This window comes from Leuciscus leuciscus, assembly GCF_965113295.1.
Source record: "Leuciscus leuciscus genome assembly, chromosome: 7".
Classification (NCBI taxonomy): Eukaryota; Metazoa; Chordata; class Actinopteri; order Cypriniformes; family Leuciscidae; genus Leuciscus; species Leuciscus leuciscus.
In genome coordinates, this window is record NC_138731.1 from 15,259,153 (window position 1) to 15,284,120 (window position 24,968).

Below are 24,968 nucleotides of genomic sequence, written 5' to 3' on the forward strand. Positions count from 1 at the left end.
GAAAAAAAGAGAGTGAGAACTTGGAGTTGAGAAATAGGGAAGCTGTTTATGACCTCACCTTTCCAGCATAGTGCTGGATGCGGAAGCAGTTGTGTGGCAGACTGTGGTCTGTGAGGAATTTGGAGTTTTTGCTCCGTCTGCTCTCAAAATGCTGGTGTTCAGCGCACACGGTGTTCAGCTTGTCCAGGAATGTCTCATCTGTCACTGTGCCTGGCCTCAAACACTCCTCATCCAACATGGCCAAAATCCCATTCTTGTTCTGAAAACAAATTATGAATAATTATGAATTATGAAAAAAATTAAATAAAAAATAAATCGATACTGTACTTTGTAAATTTGTGGGATTTAAACCATGTCTGTAGCTTTGAGACCATCTTTATGCTAGTCTCCTACTTAAAACTGACAAAAATGAACCTTTTATAAACTGTAAATACACAGTTATTTAATCATTGCAGCTAATACATCGGAAGTCTCATACATTCACAGAAAATTGCTTAATTCCGTGTTGCAAAATAAGGTGTATGCAGTTTCTGCAAGTATTTTTCATGAGGTCTATAATGAAGAGATAACTTAGGATACAGTAACAAAGACACAATTGTCTCAGATGGTGGTTTGCAATATTTGTAAAACTACTGTCAGAAACACTCACATTCTCGATGAGGTCACATATGATGGCGTTGTTGAAATACTCAATGTTGGTCCACTCAATACCCTGTAGACAAAAATAGTCATCAGTTTTAACTTTCTAAAGAGAAATATTCCTAGAACGCCAACTTAAGCTAAATCCTGTTGTCAACAGTCAAACCTGATTGGTTTAGGAAAGATACAGACAAGCTTTACTATACTTAAACAGGTAAACAACACATATCCAATACACAAAGGAGTAATCCTGTCACGATTATTTCTCAACTGTCTAGAAGCAATGATTTGATCTAATTGCAAATTAATTCACGTCTAATTTAAGATAACTAAACAAATAGGTTATTAAAGTGAATGACATTACAACAACAACAATATTATCATTAATAATTAACATGAATAAAATATTTGTATTAATATTAATAATAAATACAGTTGACATTAAACGTAAATAAGTACCATTAATTATTCAGCTATTCTATTATACATTAGGAATGTTTGTTTACAAAGCTTGAAAATAAAATAATATAATAGATAAATGACTTACACTGAAGAGAGATAAAAAAACAAAACAAAGCTAAATCAAATGTTATTTATGCCAATTAATTGCCAACAAAACTGTCATAAACACAACAATGTTCTCTATGATGGTATGCAGTTCAGCCATGCAGTTTAAGCCAATACATTGGCTTGATGTCCATGTTGTTATATTTCATGACTCTTTCTTTCTGTTGTTAGAAATGTTTGTTAGTCTGGCCAGAGAACTAGTCCCCCGACTGGGCCTGGTTTATCCCAAGGTTTATCCCCCCCATCATTTTCCTGTTTATCACTGTAAAGCTGATTTGAAACAATCTCTATATAAATTAAGGTGACTTAACTATGATATTTAGGGTCTGGAGTGTAAATTTATATGTCCCATAACAGAACTATGGAATGGGCCATAGATTTAAACATAAAATCAGAGCCAATCAAGGCCACACTGGATTAACAAGCTGGAAAATAGCTGTGAGCTAATTGGACTGTGTGAAAGCTCCTCAAACTAGGAGGTAAATGCAAGCGGGAGGAGGGTTCAAGAATGAGGAATGTGGATCGGGGCAGACTGGTCCCTAGACCCCTGCATCCCTCCTCAGTCTCCAGAGCGGTGGTATTTTCCCATGCACTCTACTGGAGTGAAGCCAGAGAGTGTAATATCACAGTGCAGGGGTCACGGCAGCGTCAGGGCACATACTCAAGAGTTCTGAAAGCAAACAGAGCTCCAAGCTCTTCAGGGACAATTGTGTTTACCCTGACTGGAGTGAGGGATTGTTTCCGTCCCCACAATCACAGCACAAAAGGACAGTGTAATTAGTACTGTACAATAAACTCTGTATACCACCTATTTTATTAAATATTAAGTAAACGGTGTGGGTGTATCGAAAATCGGGAATGCTGCCTTTGCAAGCAGTATAGGGAAGTAGGAGATCATCAAGAAACATTCAAACTCAATGTTAATGTAACATTTCATTTCATTATCAGGTTGGTCTTTGAAAGCAGCATGGATGCACCATTGATTGCCTACAATATCCCACAATCCCACAGTATGTTTTCAGTTGAGCCATTTTAATAAGAGCACTCTGCTCGCTTTGTTTATAAACAAATTTGAACCCATTCAAAATTTGATTTATTTTTCATGCTGCTAGCAGCACACTGCAAAGTTCTGGATTGACTACCATATTTAAATGAAGGATTGAATCCGAAAATGTGATGGTTGCCAATGATAACCATAGAAACACACACATATCGACAAGCCCTATTTCCTGCAAGTCTTAATGGAAAGATTGTCGCATACCTCACGGACATACTCCTCCTGCTCTTCGCGGAGAGTAAGCTCGATGAAGATTTGCTGGAGTTTCTCATTGCAGTAGTTGATGATGAACTGTTCAAAACTGTTGTCCTGCAGGAACAGAAGGATAAATGAGATACCAATACAACACATTTTAACTGTGATAATTAAAATACACTGCAATCTACAACACGCTGCAAACCAGCACACTAATACACCAACATTCACTCAACATTATTTACTAAGCACCTTCCTCTAGGAACCTCTATAAGCTGAATACAAGCTGGAAAGTTTGATTTGGGATTTTTTTTTTTCTTGGAGAGGAATGCCACAAAAATCAAACAACAACAACAAAACCACATCTACTTAAAAAATAATAATAAAAAAAAATCTTTAATTTCTAAAAATCTCTCAAAAGGTTGGCCTCCCATTGTAGCAATAATGTAATAACTATTATTACATCAAATTTACCACTGGTTTGCTACCAAAATGGTACACTGGAATTATTAAATCATTCTTAATTGGCATGTGATGGATCTCTGATACGTTTTCGGCAAAAACGTTCTTAAAGAATTCATAGGAAATTAGTTGTATACTACATCAAAAATAACCCTGAGCAAAGTTTGCTCTTACAAAACAGGTCTTTATAGCTAAGATTAAGCAAAGTACAAGGAGTGACATGGTACAATACATATCAAGGCTGCATAATCTTATCTGCATCTTTTCAGAGGTAAAGTCTTTCATCTTTTCACCCACAGTAAACATGTGATAAATGCTTTTAGGGTTACCAACACAGGGTTAGAAAAACGAACCGTTTCCCTTTCTCATGCTAAACCCCAATCAGTGAATCAACACCACTGTTAAATAAAATAAACAGTAATACATTTTTATGCTCATTTGCTTATGATAAAAGATTAGGATTGTACTATTTATCCATGATGCTGGGGCTCAGGAATTAACAATACTCTTCTTTAGTCAGTTTTTTTTATTTTTATCTTCAGAGCAATCCTAGGGCATGTTAGTCTCTGCAACTAAAGCCACTGCAATTATCAGTACTATGGGCCTGGCATTAGGAAAAGCAAAAAAAAAAAAAAAAAAAAGCCACTTCCAAAAAGCAGCATATGGCACGCTGAAAAGCACCAGGTCATTGTTTCACTTGGCAATGCCAGTTTAATCTTGGCACTAGCATTAGCACATCAGCCTGGAGCTGCAGTGTTCTCAGAGTAACGAGAATTGAAGAAGTAAATCTGTTCAAAGAATAACCTCAACAACTCTTGCATTTTCTGTAGCCCAAAAAGCTCAAAAACACTGCAGTTCTCTGGCTGGTTTCAGTGAAGCTTAAAGAAATACTTCACCAAAATGTTTTAATTGTGTCATTATCAAATCATGCTCAAGCTCTAAAAAAAACAATACAAAAAAACCAAAACAATATGGGTTTGGAAAAATTTGATGATGATGATAAATAATGACTGAACTGTTCCAATAAGGTCTTCTAAATACAGTATAAATGATGCTAATGTTGTAATATGAAGTGTACAGGGCATAACAATACTACAAGGAAACACTATGCTTCAGGGTTCTGCTCTAACAGTGGCTTATGCTGCTGAGGTAAAAGAGCTGAATTAAGACTAGGATTAAGTGCTAAAAATTGCAGCATGCACACTGCCACAGGATTTCCTCCACAGGTCTACTTACTCCATCCTGTCGCCATGGCCACAACAACATAAACAACATTCAGGAGAGAGTGATGCAGTCAGACATCAGAACATATGCAATGGACAAATAAAAATCATTGGCTGAAAGATGAATTAGAAGGCCCAGCCCGAATGTGCAGATATTTTTCACACTCTTTTTGGTGGAAAATTAAGTGTATTTAAACATGGCAATGTATGCTGCTAAAAGTATTAAACAGATTTAATAAAAAATATGGAGTTCAGATTCAGTGTGGGCCAGAGAAGTAGTTCTCTGTATTATGTTAAACACTTGTGAGATTTAGTATGACAACAACTAGGGATGCACCGATACTGCACTCGTACTCATTAAAATGCTCCGATACCATCAACCGATACTCCCCAGTGTGTACAGTACAGTGCTTGTGACAAAGAAACACAGAAAACAGAATAAACAGAGCACAATTGATATATCAGAGATGGATGTCTATGAAGTAAATGTATCTAATTAATAGAATATTAAACAAATTAAACATACACGTGCACAAGCTGATAAACGAAAGCCGGAGTGAATTGAGCACACAGCGACAAAGTCGATCAGCGAGTGTGTGTTCGTGCAGTGAGCTTGTTTATCGCATTTTTCACAGGCATCGCTGGAAACTACGTTTTTGGTTCAGTTGGATATGGCAATAGCAAAGAAAGTAAAACGGGGAGCACATAACTAACGTTAACTGACGGCAAAGAGACTTCTCAACATGCTCTTGATTTCTGATCACTCACTCAGCATACATGCATAATTTGGATTAAAACTAAATCGTTTGTGCAAGTAAAAACATGAACAGTTACGTGATTTGCATAGCCTATAACGAGTGGTTCCCTACATAATTACAGGAAGTAATCACATGACGTTTTCAAGAAGTTCTGTGCGCAAACATCCAAAGTGCGCGTCCAGAAAGCTGTCTCTCAGACAGCGCGCGGATAGCCTATTAAACAGTTCTCTTTCAAGTTGTCTTGAGCTTGCACAGACAAATTCACACAAAATGATGTCAAAATTAAAAAGTCGGTTATGTCTTAAAATGAATTAAACAATTGAGAAAGAAAACACGTGTGAAACAGTATTTTGGATACGTGCAGCTCTTAAAGTGACATCATTCAAACAAACCCACTGTCGTGTTTGTCCTCAATGTTAATCTAATAACAAAATCTTGACTAATTTTGACTGGTTGAGCCCTGCTGGAGCAGCTCTAAATATTCAAATATTAAATTAAAGATAAAATATGATAGATGAATAATATGAACAGTGAAAGAAACAGAAGGTCCTACAATACATTTGAACAGGTATAATTAGGCATGAAAATAACTGAAGGAAATATCTATTTGTAAGCCAACTAATTTGATTAATATTCTTTAGATTTCTCTGATCAATATTTTTTTTCAATAAAAAATGCAATGAAAATACAGATATCGGTACTTTGTATCGGTATCAGACACATTCTGGGAAAAGTGGTATAGGTGCTTGCCTAGCAACAACAATAAAGTCATTATAGCCATATTATTAGCATAAAAAATAAATTAGGACAACAGCATGGGATGGTGGAGGTGCACAGTAAGTGTGTCAGCCCAGAAATGCAGGACACTTTTATTTTAATCAACATCCAAAAATTGTGTTTGGTGTGTGAGTGTGTTCAGCCTGGAAACCTCCCTTTGCATAAACTGTGAAGTGATTTGAAAATTATGTCTCTTAAAAATGTATTTTCCCAGAACAAATCTCTCACCTCAAAGATTTCAAAACCGTAAATATCCAGGACTCCCATAACTTTCTTCGGTTTCTTGGATTGAGCCTGATCAAAAAAAGAAGAAAGCAAGTTATTAATCATAATTCTAAGGCAAACCTGACTTGGCCATGCACCACATGGCAGGAGCAGGATCTCGTTGTACAAACAATACTCTTGTGTCACTAGCTATAAACATATCATATCAAACAGTTCCATTAACTTTAACTAATTTGCTCAGCAAACTGTTGCTCACCATGACAGTAGTCCAATAGAAATAGGTCCAAAAGGACACTCAAATTTCCTATGCTGACCAGCTTTCTGTTGCTTGGTTTAAAAGTAACTTCTGTATGAGTTGTATTTAATACTTCACTACAATTTTGACAATAGACACTTTTTTTTGGGATTAGTTTTCACTGTTATGCCGATGATACTCAGCTCTATGTCTCTTCGCGCCCCGACGAAACTTGCCAATTCAAGAAATTAACGGAATGCATAGCTGATATAAAATTTTGGATGACTAGTAATTTCCTACTACTTAATTCTGAAAAAACAGAGTTTCTAATGAAAACCTCCACACATACTAACCTAGAATACTGTCTAAGAATTGATGACTGCTCTGTCAAAGTCTTTGTCGTCGGTTAGCAACCTGGGTGTGCTCTTTAAACCAATCTTTCATTTGAAAGTCACGTTTCTAGAATCTGTAAAACTGCATTCTTCCATTTAAAAAATATATCTAAATTAAGACACATAATAAACAAACTACAGCTGGTCCAAAACGCAGCAGCTAGAGTTCTTACCAGAACCAGGAAGTATGACCATATTAGCCCGGTTCTGTCAACACTGCATTGGCTCCCTATTAAACATTGTATAAATCTTAAAATATTGCTGATTACTTACAAAGCACTAAATGGTTTAGCTCTGCAGTACTTGAGCGAGCTCTTAACTCATTATAGTCCTTCACGTCTATTGCAATCTCAAAATTCTGGCCAGTTAATAATACCTAGAATATCAAAATCGCCTGCAGTATGGAGCTTATAATATGACAAAATGATTTGAATTTGAATTGTGTAAATTTGAATTATTTGCAAGTGAAATCTAACAAAATTGAATTTTAGGTGGTAGTTTAAATAGTTCTGAATTAGATTTTTTTTAAATGAATATTGAACATTTGAAATTTAACAAACTGAAATGTTTTTATGGCTGAATTTCAAATTCAGTTTTCTAAAATTCAAGTTCAAAAATTCAAGTTCAAAAATTCAGATCTTACAGAAAGTAGGTCACAGGTCATCCACAGGGAAGAGTAAAGGATCTCAGATAAGTCGAACAGAGCATTTTGGCTGCACTGCAGTAGTTTTCTGCCGCAAACGCGGTGGTGGTTCAAGAGAATCCGTGTATCTTTCGTTCAGTCGTTTTTTTATTTAATATTAAGAGTAGAAAAATGAGAAAACAGCTTGAGTATTAGATTTCTTCTAATATTCTAGTAATAATAGTCCGCTGCAGCAGTTGCACGGAGCTTACAAAACGCGTGTATTGCAACTATAGGCTACATTTAATTTTCTCATCAAACAACTAGACTAACGAATGGCTCGGCACAACAGAAGAGCTTAGACAGAGCTTTCTCTCTGTGTAGACCAGCAGTTGGTCTGAATTTGCTATAACCTATAGGCTATTTTCTCGACTGTATAGGCTAAGTCACGTTTTATCATGAAACACGCTGTGATTTATTCCAAAGTGACTCAGGCATATATAATGCATTTAACGTTAAATAATCTAAATGTTGACTTTCAAAAGTAGGCGCGCCAAGAAGGCTATTCTCTGTATTTTGGTTCATTTTTGGTGAGCGCCAGAAAGATCTAAAGAGACCGAGACGCGCTAAAGCAGCGCATCATGTTGTTTTATTTATTTTTCAATGGCATGATATTTTGTAGTCATTTTGAATGTACACAAATAAAAATATACATTTTACTGTTTCGGATGATGTCATATTATCTGTATGACTAAATAACAGAGTATTAAGTTATTTCCCAGCAGTGGAACAAATCCAAGTGATGGCGCCAGCGCATCGCGCTCTCACACAACATAGTAGGATATCAGTTCTGGCGTTGCTTCATATCGCAGACTGCTCATTATCAAAATGAAACACAGTCAACCAAACATATAAAAAGTTATTCTGCATAATTTAATTGGTCTGTTGTACAATATGAAGGGCAAGCTGTGCCGCACACAGTCCTACTTGTTATTCCAAACATTACCCTTGCTGTAAAGACAATACAGAGTCCCGTGTATTTTGGGACTCGACTGAAGTATGACGCCTTTTTATTTGTATTATAATATAATATATTAAAATACATAATCTTCTGAGTTTAATGATGTAGGCCTTGTGTGTTTTATTAAAATGTATTATAATTTACATCTCAAAAGGATGCGCTTTGTGCATTCTCTGACATTATATTTATTTATTTAATTAATATTGAGTATCAATTGATGTTAAACAAAACGGTGTGTTATTTTCTCTGGCAACTAAACTTCAAAAAAACAAAACAAAAAAAAAACACTTCCAAAGCAAAGCCATTGTGCGTTCTCTCCGCGCTCCGCAGCTTTTCCACACAGATTTTGAGAACTGGCCAGCTAAAAAAAATAGGCCAAAGAAGTAGACTAACGGCTAGTGTCCGGGAAATGCGAGGTACGTTCATATTTATAAATAAACATAACTGATTTTGTCTACACCTAAATACATTTCCTAATAATAACAGTGATTAAGCCCAAATGTGGGTGGGGGTAATGAACACAATATGTGTTTTTTTTTGTTTTTTGTTTTTTTGTTTTGTCTCCACTCTATGCATTTTGTAATAATACAGCAACATTTTTTAACTGACCGTATTTGCCAGAAAATAAGTCGCATGCACATGAGTGCAAGTCAATTGGTCTGCTGGATCATGTTGAGAGAGAAAGGCGTCATAATTTTTTTTATTTATTTTTGTATCAGCCTATTCAGCAATAGTGTAAAAGACCTATAAATAAAATACAACATTTACATGATAAACACTATTAACATGTAGGCTATGTGTTGCCTATTTTACTTTCCCTTATGACAAATGAATGCAGAAAACAACAAGAATGAAAAATAAGTATGTAGGCTAGGCTATAATAAAATAATATATAGGCTACAGACTATAAAAATAGCCTATATTGTGCCCTTTATAAACGCCAAGCCTCAACAAATTTATTTAAATCGAAACGGTCGCGCATCTCTCATTCAGTCAAAAGTTTTCACTGCAATGTAACATGTGGATGCTAACTATTAATATAAAGAAGGCGTCATACTTCAGTCGAGTCCCAAAATACACGTATAGGCTAAATCAGCGTCTTCACAGCAAGGGAAATGTTTGGAGTAGGACTGTGTGCGGCACAGCTTGCCCTTCATATTGTACAACAGACCAATTAAATTATGCAGAATAACTTTTTATATATTTGGTTGACTGTGTTTCATTTTGATAATGAGCAGTCTGCGATATGAAGCAACGCCAGAACTGATATCCTACTATGTTGTGTGAGAGCTCGATGCGCGAGCGCCATCACTTGGATTTGTTCCACTGCTGGGAAATAACTTAATACTCTGTTATTTAGTCATACAGATAATATGACATCATCCGAAACAGTAAAATGTATATTTTTATTTGTGTACATTCAAAATGACTACAAAATATCATGCCATTGAAAAATAAATAAAACAACATGATGCGCTGCTTTAGCGCGTCTCGGTCTCTTTAGATCTTTCTGGCGCTCACCAAAAATGAACCAAAATACAGAGAATAGCCTTCTTGGCGTGCCTACTTTTGAAAGTCAACATTTAGATTATTTAACGTTAAATGCATTATATATGCCTGAGTCACTTTGGAATAAATCACAGCGTGTTTCATGATAAAACGTGACTTAGCCTGTATAGTCGAGAAAATAGGCTATAGGTTATAGCAAATTCAGACCAACTGCTGGTCTACACAGAGAGAAAGCTCTGTCTAAGCTCTTCTGTTGTGCCGAGCCATTCGTTAGTCTAGTTGTTTGATGAGAAAATTAAATGTAGCCTATAGTTGCAATACACGCGTTTTGTAAGCTCCGTGCAACTGCTGCAGCGGACTATTATTACTAGAATATTAGAAGAAATCTAATACTCAAGCTGTTTTCACATTTTTCTACTCTTAATATTAAATAAAAAAACGACTGAACGAAAGATACACGGATTCTCTTGAACCACCACCGCGTTTGCGGCAGAAAACTACTGCAGTGCAGCCAAAATGCTCTGTTCGACTTATCTGAGATCCTTTACTCTTCCCTGTGGATGACCTGTAACCTACTTTCTGTAAGATCTGAATTTTTTAACTTGAATTTTTTAACTTGAATTTTAGAAAACTGAATTTGAAGTTCCGAATTTCTTCATCTTGAAAACTTGAATCTGTATTTTTTTAAACTGAATATTTGCACTATACGAATTCAGAACAAAAAAACTAGCTGTTTGAAAATACATGTCTATAAAATTCAGCCATAAAAACATTTCAGTTTGTTAAATTTCAAACGTTCAATATTCGTTTTAAAAAAAATCGAATTCAGAACTATTTAAACTACCACCTAAAATTCAATTTAGTTAGATTACACTTGCAAATAATTCAAATTTACACAATTCAAATTCAAATCATTTTGTCATATTATAAGCTCCATACTGCTGGCGGTAGATCCTTCTCCTATTTAGCACCAAAACTCTGGAACAGTCTTCCTAACATTGTCCGGGAAGCAGACACACTCTGTCAGTTTAAATCTAGACTAAAAACACCTTTAACCTGGCATACACATAGAAAAATATACATTCCTATTATTCAAATCAGTTAAATGATTATTAGGCTGCATAGATTAGGTCAGCCGGAACCGGAACCGGGAACACTTCCTATAACACCTGTTGTATTCGTTACATCATAAGAAGAATGCTATGCTACACTAATGTTAGTCTTTCTGCTTATTCCGAGGTTTACTCGAATCACCCGGATCCAGGCCGAATCCAGATCAGATGGAGGACCTGCGCCTAAACACGACCACAACGCATCCCTGAAGAGTCAGCAGAGGTTGTGTCAACTAGACTCTCCCCTGTGAAGGCCTCATCGACACGACAGCCATCGGCACAGATCCTCAACAAACTCGTCTCCATACCCGTGTGATTCCGATCTTCAATCAGATGGAACTGGATAATATTTTGATTGTTCCAATCCAATCTGACTTCTGACCTATAATGCTGCCTGAATCATAATCATACACTGTTCACTCGTTGGCCAGAGGAGAACTGGCCCCCGACTGAGCTTGGTTTCTCCCAAGATTTTTTTCTCCATTCTGTCACCTTATGTTGGTTCCTTGCCACTGTCGCCTTTTTGGCCTTTTTTCACCTTTGTTGCCATTGGCTTTTGGCTTGCTTAGTTGGGGACATTTAATTGAATATTATTGATTTGCTTGCATTGACACCATTATATAAAAACTGAACTGAGCTGGACAATGACATCATGGTTTTCTCTAGAGCGGATTTATATATAAATTAACTAAATTAAGAACTTTTTTACAACAAAAATGAAACATTACTGAACTTATTTAAGCTGGACTGTGACGCTATTTTCTTCTGGAAACAAACTTATTTTCCTGCTATCTCTGTAATGCTGCTTTGAAACAATATGTATTGTAAAAAGCGCTATATAAATAATTTTTACTTGACTTTTAACGTGACTGCACATTTACAAGGAACATCAAAGATTCCATGAAAATCCAGAACAACATACCTTAATGCTTTCATTGATTCGGTTCACCAGCCAGCTGAACAGTCGGCTGTAGAGGTTTTTGGCAAGAGCATCACGGGCATAATAGGCCTGAAATGGGAGAAGTCTCAAATTATAATCAATGTTCAGCAAGATATTGTTTAATCTTTAGCTCCAACTCGCTCAATGTCTTGTTGCTGCATCATGTAACAACACTATTATCACAGTTGAAAAGACGAAAAAAGATTCCTGGTCTCATCTTGTGGCTCGGATCCAAATGTGCTGAGGTCTGTCATCTATCAAGTTAACTTTGACCAGAAATGCATTTTAAGTTCATGCATAAACTCTTAACAGCATGATGCTATGCCAAGGACACATCACAAGATGCTAACAGGACGCTCACTCAGATGTAATTATTGCAGTAATCAAGCTTTTGGGTTTACATGGATTCCAGCAGCCTTTACTGAGGTTGGGCCGGTAATATCTTTCGACCTCTAATTATGTTGTTGGCTCGACAACATAGTGTTATTGTACAAGGTTAGGTTAAGAGTTGTTGTTTTGTTACTGCTTTTTTTCTTCTTCAAATATTTAAATGTATAAAATGTTTGACTCTCCTAGATAGCTCAATCTGCATCCACTCTGTGCTGCTCTGTTATCTTTTCTAACATAGCTTACAATCAAATTCCACAGATTTATCATTTTTGACTGCATGTCCATGCAAATCTTTCAAACTATGTCCACCAAACTTGGCACAGACCCACAGGCTGTTCTGACAGTTTAGTTTAGTTTATTTCTGCTTTAGTTATTTTATTTCATCTTACTTGTTTTTCCTGTAGTGGACAATCAATCATTCAAATCAAATGAATATAAATATACTTTATTTTTTGTTATTATGTGCTCAAGTTAAACTACGTAAGGCTTAATTTCATCATAAGGCTTTCCAATATCTTTTGATCAATGAATTTCTAACACTTTCAGTCATTCAAAATAACAGAATGATGATAAAAAAAATATATATTTCAGGAGACTGAGAATATATTTAAATATAGAATCAACCATTTAAAAGGAGCTCAACCTACAGAGAAGGAGTGCGCTTGTGCTGACCTGAGCCACGTTGAGCGTGGTGGACACCTTCTCCATCTTAGCCTCCACCGTACGGAAGCTGAACGCTCTCTCTAGCACAGACTGTTCAATGCCTAGCAGCTCACACATCTCCTTGAGGTCTGTGACAGGAAATGCAAAAGAAACCCAGGCAGATCAGGTTAAATAATTATTTATGGACAGACTAGACAGTGTATTATGTAATTGATTTTTTTTGGGCAATTGCCAAAGATGAGCATAAATCCTCCACCTCTTAAAACAAACAAAAAAACAACTCAATTTAGTTTAATAATGTCTTTAAAAATGTAAAACTACAGTCATTCTTATCAAAGGCTTCTCCTAGAGTCTAGAGGTCAAAGTTTAGACTGACACATGACATAAGCCCCTTGCAAGCAGTTTAAGCTATAGAGTATTTTAAAAGTGTTTCTTTTTTGAGAGGAACATCAGGTACACCCACCCCCCACCCTTCCCACACCAGCTCAATCTGCCTCATTTTAGCAACATTGCTATCCGGTCAAAAGGACAGATGAAAGCACATTACTGCTAATGGGTTTAAGCACAGCAGACGAACCAGACGCTGTAGTATGTAAATGGAGGTGTTGACATAAGACTGTGATGTTTAGTCTGGGACGGCCACTGCCCTGGCCATAGGAAACTACTAGAACAACCAGTGACAAAACCCTCATATGCAGTGCATGTATTTAAGTAGTTGACATTAGTTTCCCATGTAAATTATAGCCTTAAGTATTCAAGTCAAACTTAAAAATGCATGAATGTCACTGCATTGTATGAAAAATGGCCTGTTAAAGTTTTAGCATTATTTTGAATGACCTTTTTTGCCTTAATTTGTTCACTTAACAGAGGTAAACTGAATGTTTAATAATTATAGAGGAATTGTAAAATGGTTTAAGATTAATTCCGGCATGTAACATCTGTCACTGATTTAAATATAATATCTACCCATTAGTCAAGGAGGCATTCATCTGGCTTTACAAAAAACATTTTTATCATCAGCTTATGCATGCATGCTAAAAGCTGCAAGGGTTATTTGTTTAAGTACCCATGTGGTTGGTGTTGATTAACTATACTACCAACTGCAAGCTATTACTGTAAATATCTCTGGACAGATCAATAGATGGCAGTAGTGAACAACCTGTTGAGCAGATGAAGGCCTGTTATATTTAAGACGACAGTATATGCCGTTTCAAAATTAATATTAATTCGATTTTCCATGCAAGCAAATGTTTAAATCATTATGTCTAATATTGATTGTGATGTTTCCATTTGCAAATCAGAGGTTTTAAAAAAAGAAGAAATAATCTTTCAGTTGTACAATATCTAACCAGATCTCCTAAAAAGCTTTTGGTTAGGCAATGCTTTCTGACAGAGCCTAGAACTCACCGTTCTTGTCCTTCACTCGACTCTCATCAAACCCGTTGACGCGAGACTCTGGTTTAAACTCTATATTTCCTAGCTTGAGAACGGCAGCCACCAGCTCAAGTATTGACTGAACCTCATCCTCCATGAAGCCCACAATTTGCATGGCATTCTGGGAAAACAGAAAAGAAAATATCAATAGTGGTCTTCTGATGGACATTTAACATGGCAGTACATATGGTGGCTTCTGTTAAGTGATTGACTGGCCCATGACCACTAATGGACAGCCTGAGGGTGTTGAACAATCAAGAGGAAAAACTAATGACAGACATTTCCATCACACCACAGGCTGTCAAAAAGAAAAGACTGAGCATTGGAGGTGGTCTTAATAATAAATTGTGTTTACATTCGACACCTTAAAGGGAAAGAAATAAGAAATTATATTTTAAAGAAAGTTTTAGGACCAATAATTGTTATCATTGTGACATTATTTCCTTGACAATAAGCAAATTACTCCACATTTCTCAAAGAAATTATTTTAAATGTAATGCATGTGGATGTTTTTCACTCATTCATGTTTCATTCATCATTGATTTGATGTTGAGATAAAATATGACCTGAGATTTACCCTAGTATTGTTATTTACGTTAATACATTATTGACATTTTACAGTATATTTAGTATTTCACCAACAGAATCATCAGCAGCTTATGATTTCTCATGTTGCTTGTGCTTCAATAAATTGTGTCAGTGAAGCCATAAATTACATTTGAAATGTCATGGAATCGCTAATAATGAATGTGCAAGCAGTTCATTGGCAAAGTCAATGATCTAAAGGCCAGAGATAACAGTGAGTGAGGTGTAAAGGCCTCAAACGTGACACAGCTCAAAGGGAATGACAATCAAAGTGGAGAAACTCTTCAATAATGTTTTCATGTTTATAAGACAGGCATGCCGTGTCTCCAAGAATGAAAGTTCTGCTGAGTTTTGTATATTATTTACAGCCTAGCATAAATAGCAACCATCCTCCCTTGTGGAAGTGTTTACTGTCTCCTACACACAAAGCCTTATTTATGCTTAACCTTATAAACTGCAACTGTCTACACTGCAAAAAAGCATGTTTCTAATTAATTGGATTTGACTCCCCAGGCAAGGGGTTAAAAGAAAAAGCCAGAGGCCCAGCACATGCTGAGTTAGGGTGTTCTGATGTCAGCATGGAGCTTGGCTTAGACATATTGTTCATCAGAACTGCACTGCATTGTCTGATACAGTGCTGGATTCTGAACTGTTTAATGTGGGCTGCATTGTTTGCTGGGACACAAACACTACAGTGATTCAAATGTAATGTTATGAAATGACAAGAATACTTTTTGTATGCAAAAAAACAAACACAAATTAAGACTTTATTCAACAATTTCTTCTCTTCTGCGTTCTGACATGGAACCCGGAAGCGCTGTACTGTGTTCACAATGTGAATAGCATAAGAGATCTGATACAGAAGAGAAGAAATTGTTGAATAAAGTAGTTTATCTAAATCAACACACTACATAACTTATAGCTGTTAGCAAAAAACGCACGTTATTTGTTATAAATTTGTCTGGGAAATACATTATTAAATGTTAATAAAAACTTTTTTTTGTATATGTCAGAAACCACGTATGTGTTTACAAAAATGTATAATACTGTAATAATTTCTGTCCCAGGGCCAGTATAAAAGGGGTCTCAACCAGGCCAGCAGAAAATAATCTTATTGTCTAGCCCTACATGACCCTTTTCACAAAAAAATAAATATGCATGAGAGAAGGAAATGAAAACCGAAGCAATGATTTCTATTTGCACAAGTCAGCCAAGAGCAGGTGGAATTTCCCCTTAAATGAACCTCCCAGTCTTTAAGTAGAGGCTTGAACGAAGCTCAAATTACATAATGCCACAAGGCAAAGTGTCTTGCTCGGATCAAGCTCCACCTCAGTGGGGTAAAGGATGATATTATCCAGTTAAGCTGAGGAGATAAGGTGCTTTGCTAACCTCTCATCATACAGGGTGCCATGGATCAGAGCTAATCCCTAGACAGTTTGAACCAATGTCTCACATGCTATAATGTGTTTAGGAACCAGCTACTGTATGTACGGTAGGCTTGAAAGCAAACTTACTCTGACTGTTCTGAAACTGGCAGCATCATCCAATCCATTGACTGTTGCCGAATCCAAGCTAAGGTAGTTGTATTTGCTAAAGTCTCGGTCCAGCTTCAGTTTTTCTGAAAGAAAAATGAAATGATAGTGCCCTTTAAGTCAATTCAGTTCACTTGACAACAATCTTTTTGATAACTGAGCACTGTCATTTCTCCCAGTTGTTTTTCTATGAGTGGTAAATCTTTCTCTTTTACTGTCTTTGGTTTTGTCAAAGGTTTCTGTCTATGTATTAGTCATTTCATAAGACCCAGTTGCCATCAGATTAAGTTACATCTATGTGGTTTTCCGTCCAGCTCACCCCTTTGATGCCTGAAATCAAAGTCTGTTATTGTGTTCTCTTTTATGAAAAATGTCAGACAATGTCCATGGTCCAACATGGTGCGAACCCCCCCACAAATGAACCATACATTCTCAGGTACGCTTTAGTGCAGTCTTTTCCTCACCATGTTCTGAAAGCCACTGAATGGATAGTGCATCCAGAATACACATATAATCAAAATAAAATGTAAGTAGTCTCTTACTGAGCAAGTCATCTGATGCTCCAGAAAGCAGCTGGTAGAAGACGTGGAAATTCCTCTCGCCCCTGGTCTGCTTTACCACACGGGATTTCTCCAAGAGATCTGTGATGGGGAAATATCAAAACATAAAACAGTTCATGACAAAAGATGACAAAAGCTGGGGGTGATGTCCATGTATAAAGTAAACACTTGTCCTCAAGTGTTGTCCCAAAGTAAAATAAATAAATAAAAGAATTAATTTTCTCCATAGAAAATTTTAGCGAGAATGTTTAAACCTAAAAGACAGGCCTAACATGAGATACAATGCATTCAAGCAATGATATCCTCAATGAAGTCAATGTGTTTTCAACTTCATAAATTAATTTCACAATATACAATTTTCTACTTTATTACTTTAATATTAAATGATATATTACTTTTATACCGTATCCAACAATCAGAGTATTAACTGTTATGGAATTTAAAAAATCAGTGACTGCCCACTCCAATAAAATATTGTAAATAACATAAGTCTCCCTACACTTCTGAACATCTTTCATATTTAAATTTGGATATAACAATCTTTTGCAATGAGATTCAAATTCTTATGTCATTCACTTTTATTTTGTTGTGAAATACAGTCTTAAATCACCTACTTTCAGGAAGCAAAAAGTTTGTCATACAAACATATTTAATACATGATAAAACCGCTATTGGCTACAGACAATTCTCCCGTCATTTTAGAGGAAAACAAAGGTGTTTTCCTGTTTACATTAGAATGAATATTTAGGTATCCATGATGAAGCTTTCATTGTTCATTGTATTTAGATTGAGACAGGAAGTCTCACAGGAGATATTCATCTGTAGGAGGAGGGAAATGTCACACCACCCACGCTCCATCCAGATGTGTGTCCAGTAGAAAACAGCAGCATCAGCCCAAAGCCTTGATTATCTTATCATCAACCACATTTATTAGGTTGATATGAAATGAAGACATGGAGCATTGTTTAACCCTAACTACAAAACCTGGGCTGAAGGTGTAACTGTTAGTAAGTCAGTCCTTTTGTTTCAAATATCAGAAATATCATTAGGTTGTCATTTAGGTCTAGTGACAACCCTGTATGTGACGTGTGAAGTAGAGAAATCGCAACAGCAACAATAAGAGAATTGATTGATTCTCTCACATGGATGGTGACACACTAACCGATCGACTAGTCACTCAAACTGCTGTACTATATAATGTAGGTTACAAACTCTCCTCAAATCAATTAGCTAATTGTGTCAATGGACCGTGTCAACAGTTACAGGAAGTTGTTGTGGGATAACAAACTTAGGTTGATTAATTATCTCTCAAAGCCAAGTGGTAGCACTTTCGTTTCCATTTAAAGACTTTAAGGGCACTTGTCATAGTAGCAAAATCACATTTTTGACCAGATAAATGTAGCTAAAGTTTAGAAATGTACTTATGCCAGCAATTATGTATTAGGTTAGTTGACAAATAAAAGAAAGTGTAATGATTTAATGTTGAAATGTATATCAACGTATAACGTAAACATATTTTAGGTCCTGCAACTGTTCACCATTCCTTATTTCATCAACCCATTAATTGGAGACTATAAATGAACCAAGTGCATGAGAAAACCTTGAGCTACCACTGGCTTCAACAGTCAAGGGTATGTGTGCCAAACCAACTAGACTGATGGTCTGGATTTGAATTAGCAGAGAGACAGGCTCAAGGGGATATTACAGTAACCGTTTGCTTGCTATGCTGCTACAAAACAGTCAAAACAAAACAAAAACAAGGACACACTCTGGATGGTTTGTGTGTATGAAATGCACACCGCTAAAAGCTAGAGTAAAGACAAGGCCACTTGTATAAAAAACTAAAAGAAATAGGTGCCCACAATGAAACATCTGTCATCATTTATTCTCCCTCAGACTGACTTCCAGAAAACAGAGAAATTCTCAAGAATGTTCATGCAGTTCTTTTCCATAAAGCGACAGTTCATGGTAACCACAGCAACCATAAAAGTAGTTGTGCACTACATTCCATATATACTGCTGTTCAAATGTTTGGAGTCAGTAAGATTTTTTCACTTTTTTAAAGAAGTCTCTTATGCTCACCAAGTCTGCATTAACTTGATTAAAAATACATGAACAAAACAATCGGTTCTAGTTGTATTTCCACTTCAGCCTGGTATGGCGCAACATGGCACGATTACAAACCATTCTAGTCCCAGGATTTTCAGCATGGTTGGCTACAGTTTCTAGTGTGCTATTTGAGCAAAGTAAACACAATTTAATGATAAAAATAAAATAAATATCTGATCATCCTCCGTAACGCCGTCGCTATTTACATCTCATGCAATCTGTAAACTCTTGCAATACCAAGGCAATGCATTTGTATTACATTTCAAAGAGCTCCGTTATCAGTCCCACAGTGGAAAATCAAACCATATCCGTGCCGGCTGGGCCAGGTCGGCATGGAATGGAATGGTTAAGCAACAAGGATGGTGGAAAAGCGGTTATAGTAACAAACTGTCGCTGCGCACATTTTTTTCCAGCTTTCTTCCTTTTGTATAAAAAACAAAAAACAGCATAAAGGCTTGGAACAACATAAGGGTGACTAAATAATGACAGATTTGGGGTGAACTATTCCTTTATTCCTTCTTGGGAACTATTACAGGGACACTCCATGGTCTCTGCCTTATAATTATACTCACAATTACTGATGACTCCACCAATGGGGTCTCCTTTAAAGTCAAACTCGATATCCATGTACTTTCCCTGTAGAAAAAGAAGAAATTGTAAGCACATCCCATAAAAAGTGCATGGTGGGTTAGTTGATGGGTTCTTTATTGTTGTTTAACAGGGCCTTCTTGTGCAGTCAAAATAAGATATGATTAAGTTGTTAAGGTCTAAGAAGTGTGTCCCCTCCCCTATGGTGACACTTCAAGGCCTTTAGTACTAATGGAAGGCTTGCTGTGGAGAACCACGTGGCTCTTCAGTGGTTTCTGATGGTAGGAAAAGACGCATGACAACGAGGGCAGTGATCACTGCAAATAGGGCTGAAATTTGAGCCTTCCGTGAGGCAGATGAGAAAAAAAGACTTTCCCTCTAAGCGCAGTCAATTCTCCAAGCACAGGCCTGTTCATAACACATGCTGCCAATCAGACATAGATTTGCAATGGAGTAATGGACTACTGTGAGAGAAAAGCCTTTTTTTTTTTTCTCCGCTGCTGTAATGGTAAAATAAACTTTTTTTGTCTTTCTGTCCCTGTACACTGTTTGGGAAAGGAACAGTAAGCCCAGTGTCTCTGGAGCCAATAAAAATGTTCCCTCTTTATTTATATCCAACAGCACTTCTAAAGGAAACTGCGTTAGAGGCTGATGGATAAACTCGAAAATCCTCTTCCAACACAGGAAGTAATAGCTGAAAATTGCTTTGATATTGCTATAACACAGAGAGCTGTTGAAAAATTTATATGATAAAATGGTGCTTTGAAATTTTAAATGTTAAGGTGTTAATATGGCATCTATAGGGCAGCATCCTAACCAGTCCACAACTGTTTGTGCCACATAAATGGACTTCCAAAAGAGCTTGGTGAAGCTAAGTATATATAACCTCTTTTAAAAAAAGTGAACCTAATTGTATTGTATGTGCACATGTAGTTTACTTCAAAACTGAAATATTTAAAATTGTACTTGCAATTAATATACAGTAATAATGAAATAAAATGCCACTTATGTGTACTTGGTATACTGTTTGTTAACACTAAGTACACTTTTAAAAAGTGCACTGTAATAAATGTCAAATGAGAAGTTTTACTTTTAAAAATCATTGTTTTAATAATCTTTTGTTGTTCTATAAAGTACACATATTTTGATGTGCTATGATTATTTTAATTTAGATAACACAATGTACTAAATTGCAACATCATTACAAATTTGTAATTACGATTATATGTAAATACATAACATACACATTTTAATAGAAATTACATTAACCCTTAAACAGGCAGTGCGCATCACAGAATACATACTCAAATCTCTTTTAATAGGCATGAGAAAGACTTTTTAATCCAATTCGGTTTTCATTATCATAGTGGAGTTTATAGTGGATAATAGTGGATCATATCCTTGAAAGTTTAGCTCCAACCCTGATCAAGAACACCTGAAGAAATCTAAAGTCTTCAGGATTACATAGAAAATTAAAGCTGCAAGCAGCGATGAAAGGGCCCTCGCACCCGTGCCATCGTCACTCGTTGGCTTTAGGAAGACAGAGCATGGTTGGGCAATGTGCATTTAAGGAGGTATACAGTATATAGTAGTTGCTAGCATGTTTAGTATGTTTTTAGCATGCTTAGTACACAATAGGTATGTGGTTAGTACTGCATTACTGTGTTAACCAGTTCAGTTTCTGTTGGCAGTAGGTGGGGTTATATATCTAAATATTGCTTTGTAGATGTGTTCAGTGCAGGACTTTTATCAAGTATGTGAAGTTTGGGGCAGATTGGATATTGTATGTTTGAGTTACAGCAAATTCATATTTAATTGTAGTAATAGTATGGTTTAGTACTTATAGTGTTTACTAGTATGTTTTAGCATGTTTCTAGTATGTTGGTAGGATGTTAAGCACCTACTGGCATTTTTTTTATATGTTATTAGGAGTCCACAACAGTGTTTAACATGTCACTTCCTGTTGCCAGCAGGTGGCGCTTTGACTGTAACTGAATATGAGCATTGTCATGTGTTCAAGACAGAACGCTTATCAAAAGTGTGAAGTTTGGCGCAGATTGGACATTGCCTTCTTGAGTAACAACAACATCCTGTTTCATTATATTAGCATGCTTTAGCACTTAGCTTAGTATTGCTAGCATGTTTTAACATGTTTCTAGCATGTTTAGAAGTCAATGGTATTTTTAACATGTTGCTAGAACGGCATCAACGTGTTAAACATGACACTTCCTGTTACCAGTAGGTGGCGCTATTACTATAACTGAATATTCTCATGTAGATGTGTTCAGGCCATGACTCTTATCAAACGTGTGAAGTTTGGGGCAGACTGGACATTCCGTGCCTGTGTTACAGCAAATTCCTATTTAATTGCAGTATTAGCATGCTTTAGCACTAAGCTAAGTGTTTGCTAGCATGTTTTAACATGTTTCTAGTATGTTGTTAGCATGTTTAGCACATGCTGGAACTTTTTTATATGTTATTAGGAGTCCACAACAGTGTTTAACATGTCACTTCCTGTTGCCAGCAGGTGGCGCTATGACTGTAACTGAATATGAGCATGGTCATGTGTTCAGGACAGAACGCTTATCAAAAGAGTGAAGTTTGGCGCAGATTGGACATTGCCTTCTTGAGTAACAACAACATCCTGTTTCATTGAATTAACATGCTTTAGCACTTAGCTAAGTTTTGCTAGCATGTTTTAACATGTTTCTAGCATGTTTAGAAGTCAATGGCATTTTTAACATGTTGCTAGAACGGCATCAACGTGTTAAACATGACACTTCCTGTTACCAGTAGGTGGCGCTATTACTATAACTGAATATTCTCATGTAGATGTGTTCAGGCCATGACTCTTATCAAACGTGTGACGTTTGGGGCAGACTGGACATTCCGTGCCTGTGTTTCAGCAAATTCCTATTTAATTGCAGTATTAGCATGCTTTAGCACTAAGCTAAGTGTTTGCTAGCATGTTTTAACATGTTTCTAGTATGTTGTTAGCATGTTTAGCACATGCTGGAACTTTTTTATATGTTATTAGGAGTCCACAACAGTGTTTAACATGTCACTTCCTGTTGCCAGCAGGTGGCGCTATGACTGTAACTGAATATGAGCATGGTCATGTGTTCAGGACAGAACGCTTATCAAAAGTGTGAAGTTTGGCGCAGATTGGACATTGCCTTCTTGAATAACAACAACATCCTGTTTCATTGAATTAACATGCTTTAGCACTTAGCTAAGTTTTGCTAGCATGTTTTAACATGTTTCTAGCATGTTTAGAAGTCAATGGCATTTTTAACATGTTGCTAGAACGGCATCAACGTGTTAAACATGACACTTCCTGTTACCAGTAGGTGGCGCTATTACTATAACTGAATATTCTCATGTAGATGTGTTCAGGCCATGACTCTTATCAAACGTGTGACGTTTGGGGCAGATTGGACATTCCGTGCCTGAGTTACAGCAAATTCCTATTTAATTGCAGTAATAGCATGCTTTAGCAATTAGCTAAGTGTTTGCTAGCATGTTTTAACATGTGTCTAGTATGTTGTTAGCATGCTTAGCACTTGCTGGCACTTTTTTATATGTTATCAGGAGTTCACAACAGTGTTAAACATGTCACTTCCTGTTGCCAGCAGGTGGCGCTATGACTGTAACTGAATATGAGCATGGTCATGTGTTCAGGACAGAACGCTTATCAAACGTGTGAAGTTTGGCGCAGATTGGACATTCCATGCCTGAGTTTCAGCAACTTCCTGTTTCATGGCGAAACATCGAAATTTGTCAGGCCGCCGAGGACCCGCCCTTCGACGAAAACTCAAGATCTTCGCAATTTAACGTCGCAAAGGCCTTAAGATTACACTCACCAAATTTGAAGATGATCAGATTAAAACTGTAGGAGGAGTTCGTTAAAGTACGAGGCATGAAAATGGCAAAAACTGCACAAAAATCTGAGAGGAAGTTGAAAATGGCTGACTTCCTGTTGTGTTTAGGGCTACGCTCCAAGAGACTTTTTTGTAGGTATTAGGTCCTTACATGTATGTACCGAATTTCATAAACGTACGTGGAACATAGCGGGAGGCGCACTCCGTTGAACTTTTATAGGTGGCGCTATCGAGCCATTTTGCCCCGCCCAATTCTGAAACCTATATCAGATGTAAATTTTCGCCAGTTCTGACGCGTGTGCAAAGTTTCGTGAGTTTTCGAGCATGTTTAGGCCCTCAAAAATGTGATTAAATGCGGAGAAGAATAATAATAATTAAAGCTGCAAGCAGCGATGAAAGGGCCCTCGCACCCGTGCCATCGTCACTCGTTGGCTTTAGGAAGACAGAGCATGGTTGGGCAATGTGCATTTAAGGAGGTATACAGTATATAGTAGTTGCTAGCATGTTTAGTATGTTTTTAGCATGCTTAGTACACAATAGGTATGTGGTTAGTACTGCATTACTGTGTTAACCAGTTCAGTTTCTGTTGGCAGTAGGTGGGGTTATATATCTGAATATTGCTTTGTAGATGTGTTCAGTGCAGGACTTTTATCAAGTATGTGAAGTTTGGGGCAGATTGGATATTGTATGTTTGAGTTACAGCAAATTCATATTTAATTGTAGTAATAGTATGGTTTAGTACTTATAGTGTTTACTAGTATGTTTTAGCATGTTTCTAGTATGTTGGTAGGATGTTAAGCACCTACTGGCATTTTTTTTTATATGTTATTAGGAGTCCACAACAGTGTTTAACATGTCACTTCCTGTTGCCAGCAGGTGGCGCATTGACTGTAACTGAATATGAGCATTGTCATGTGTTCAAGACAGAACGCTTATCAAAAGTGTGAAGTTTGGCGCAGATTGGACATTGCCTTCTTGAGTAACAACAACATCCTGTTTCATTATATTAGCATGCTTTAGCACTTAGCTTAGTATTGCTAGCATGTTTTAACATGTTTCTAGCATGTTTAGAAGTCAATGGTATTTTTAACATGTTGCTAGAACGGCATCAACGTGTTAAACATGACACTTCCTGTTACCAGTAGGTGGCACTATTACTATAACTGAATATTCTCATGTAGATGTGTTCAGGCCATGACTCTTATCAAACGTGTGAAGTTTGGGGCAGACTGGACATTCCGTGCCTGTGTTACAGCAAATTCCTATTTAATTGCAGTATTAGCATGCTTTAGCACTAAGCTAAGTGTTTGCTAGCATTTTTTAACATGTTTCTAGTATGTTGTTAGCATGTTTAGCACATGCTGGAACTTTTTTATATGTTATTAGGAGTCCACAACAGTGTTTAACATGTCACTTCCTGTTGCCAGCAGGTGGCGCTATGACTGTAACTGAATATGAGCATGGTCATGTGTTCAGGACAGAACGCTTATCA

The 24,968-nt window shown here is 36.7% G+C and overlaps 1 protein-coding gene across 4 annotated transcripts in view; it reads right to left on the minus strand.

Annotated features, from left to right (window-relative positions):
• myo1b (myosin IB) overlaps positions 1-24,968 on the minus strand; it is a 104,258-nt gene that overhangs the window by 21,616 nt on the left and 57,674 nt on the right. For all 4 annotated transcript variants that reach the window (XM_082175289.1, XM_082175288.1, XM_082175291.1 and 1 more), the window contains exons 7-16: positions 19,580-19,643; positions 16,881-16,979; positions 16,321-16,424; positions 14,195-14,342; positions 12,797-12,915; positions 11,717-11,803; positions 5,907-5,972; positions 2,468-2,572; positions 650-712; positions 59-259 (exon numbers count right to left, since the gene is read on the minus strand). In XM_082175289.1, the coding sequence (XP_082031415.1) occupies positions 59-259; positions 650-712; positions 2,468-2,572; positions 5,907-5,972; positions 11,717-11,803; positions 12,797-12,915; positions 14,195-14,342; positions 16,321-16,424; positions 16,881-16,979; positions 19,580-19,643 (1,056 nt within the window). The remainder of the gene's footprint in view (positions 1-58; positions 260-649; positions 713-2,467; positions 2,573-5,906; positions 5,973-11,716; positions 11,804-12,796; positions 12,916-14,194; positions 14,343-16,320; positions 16,425-16,880; positions 16,980-19,579; positions 19,644-24,968) is intronic.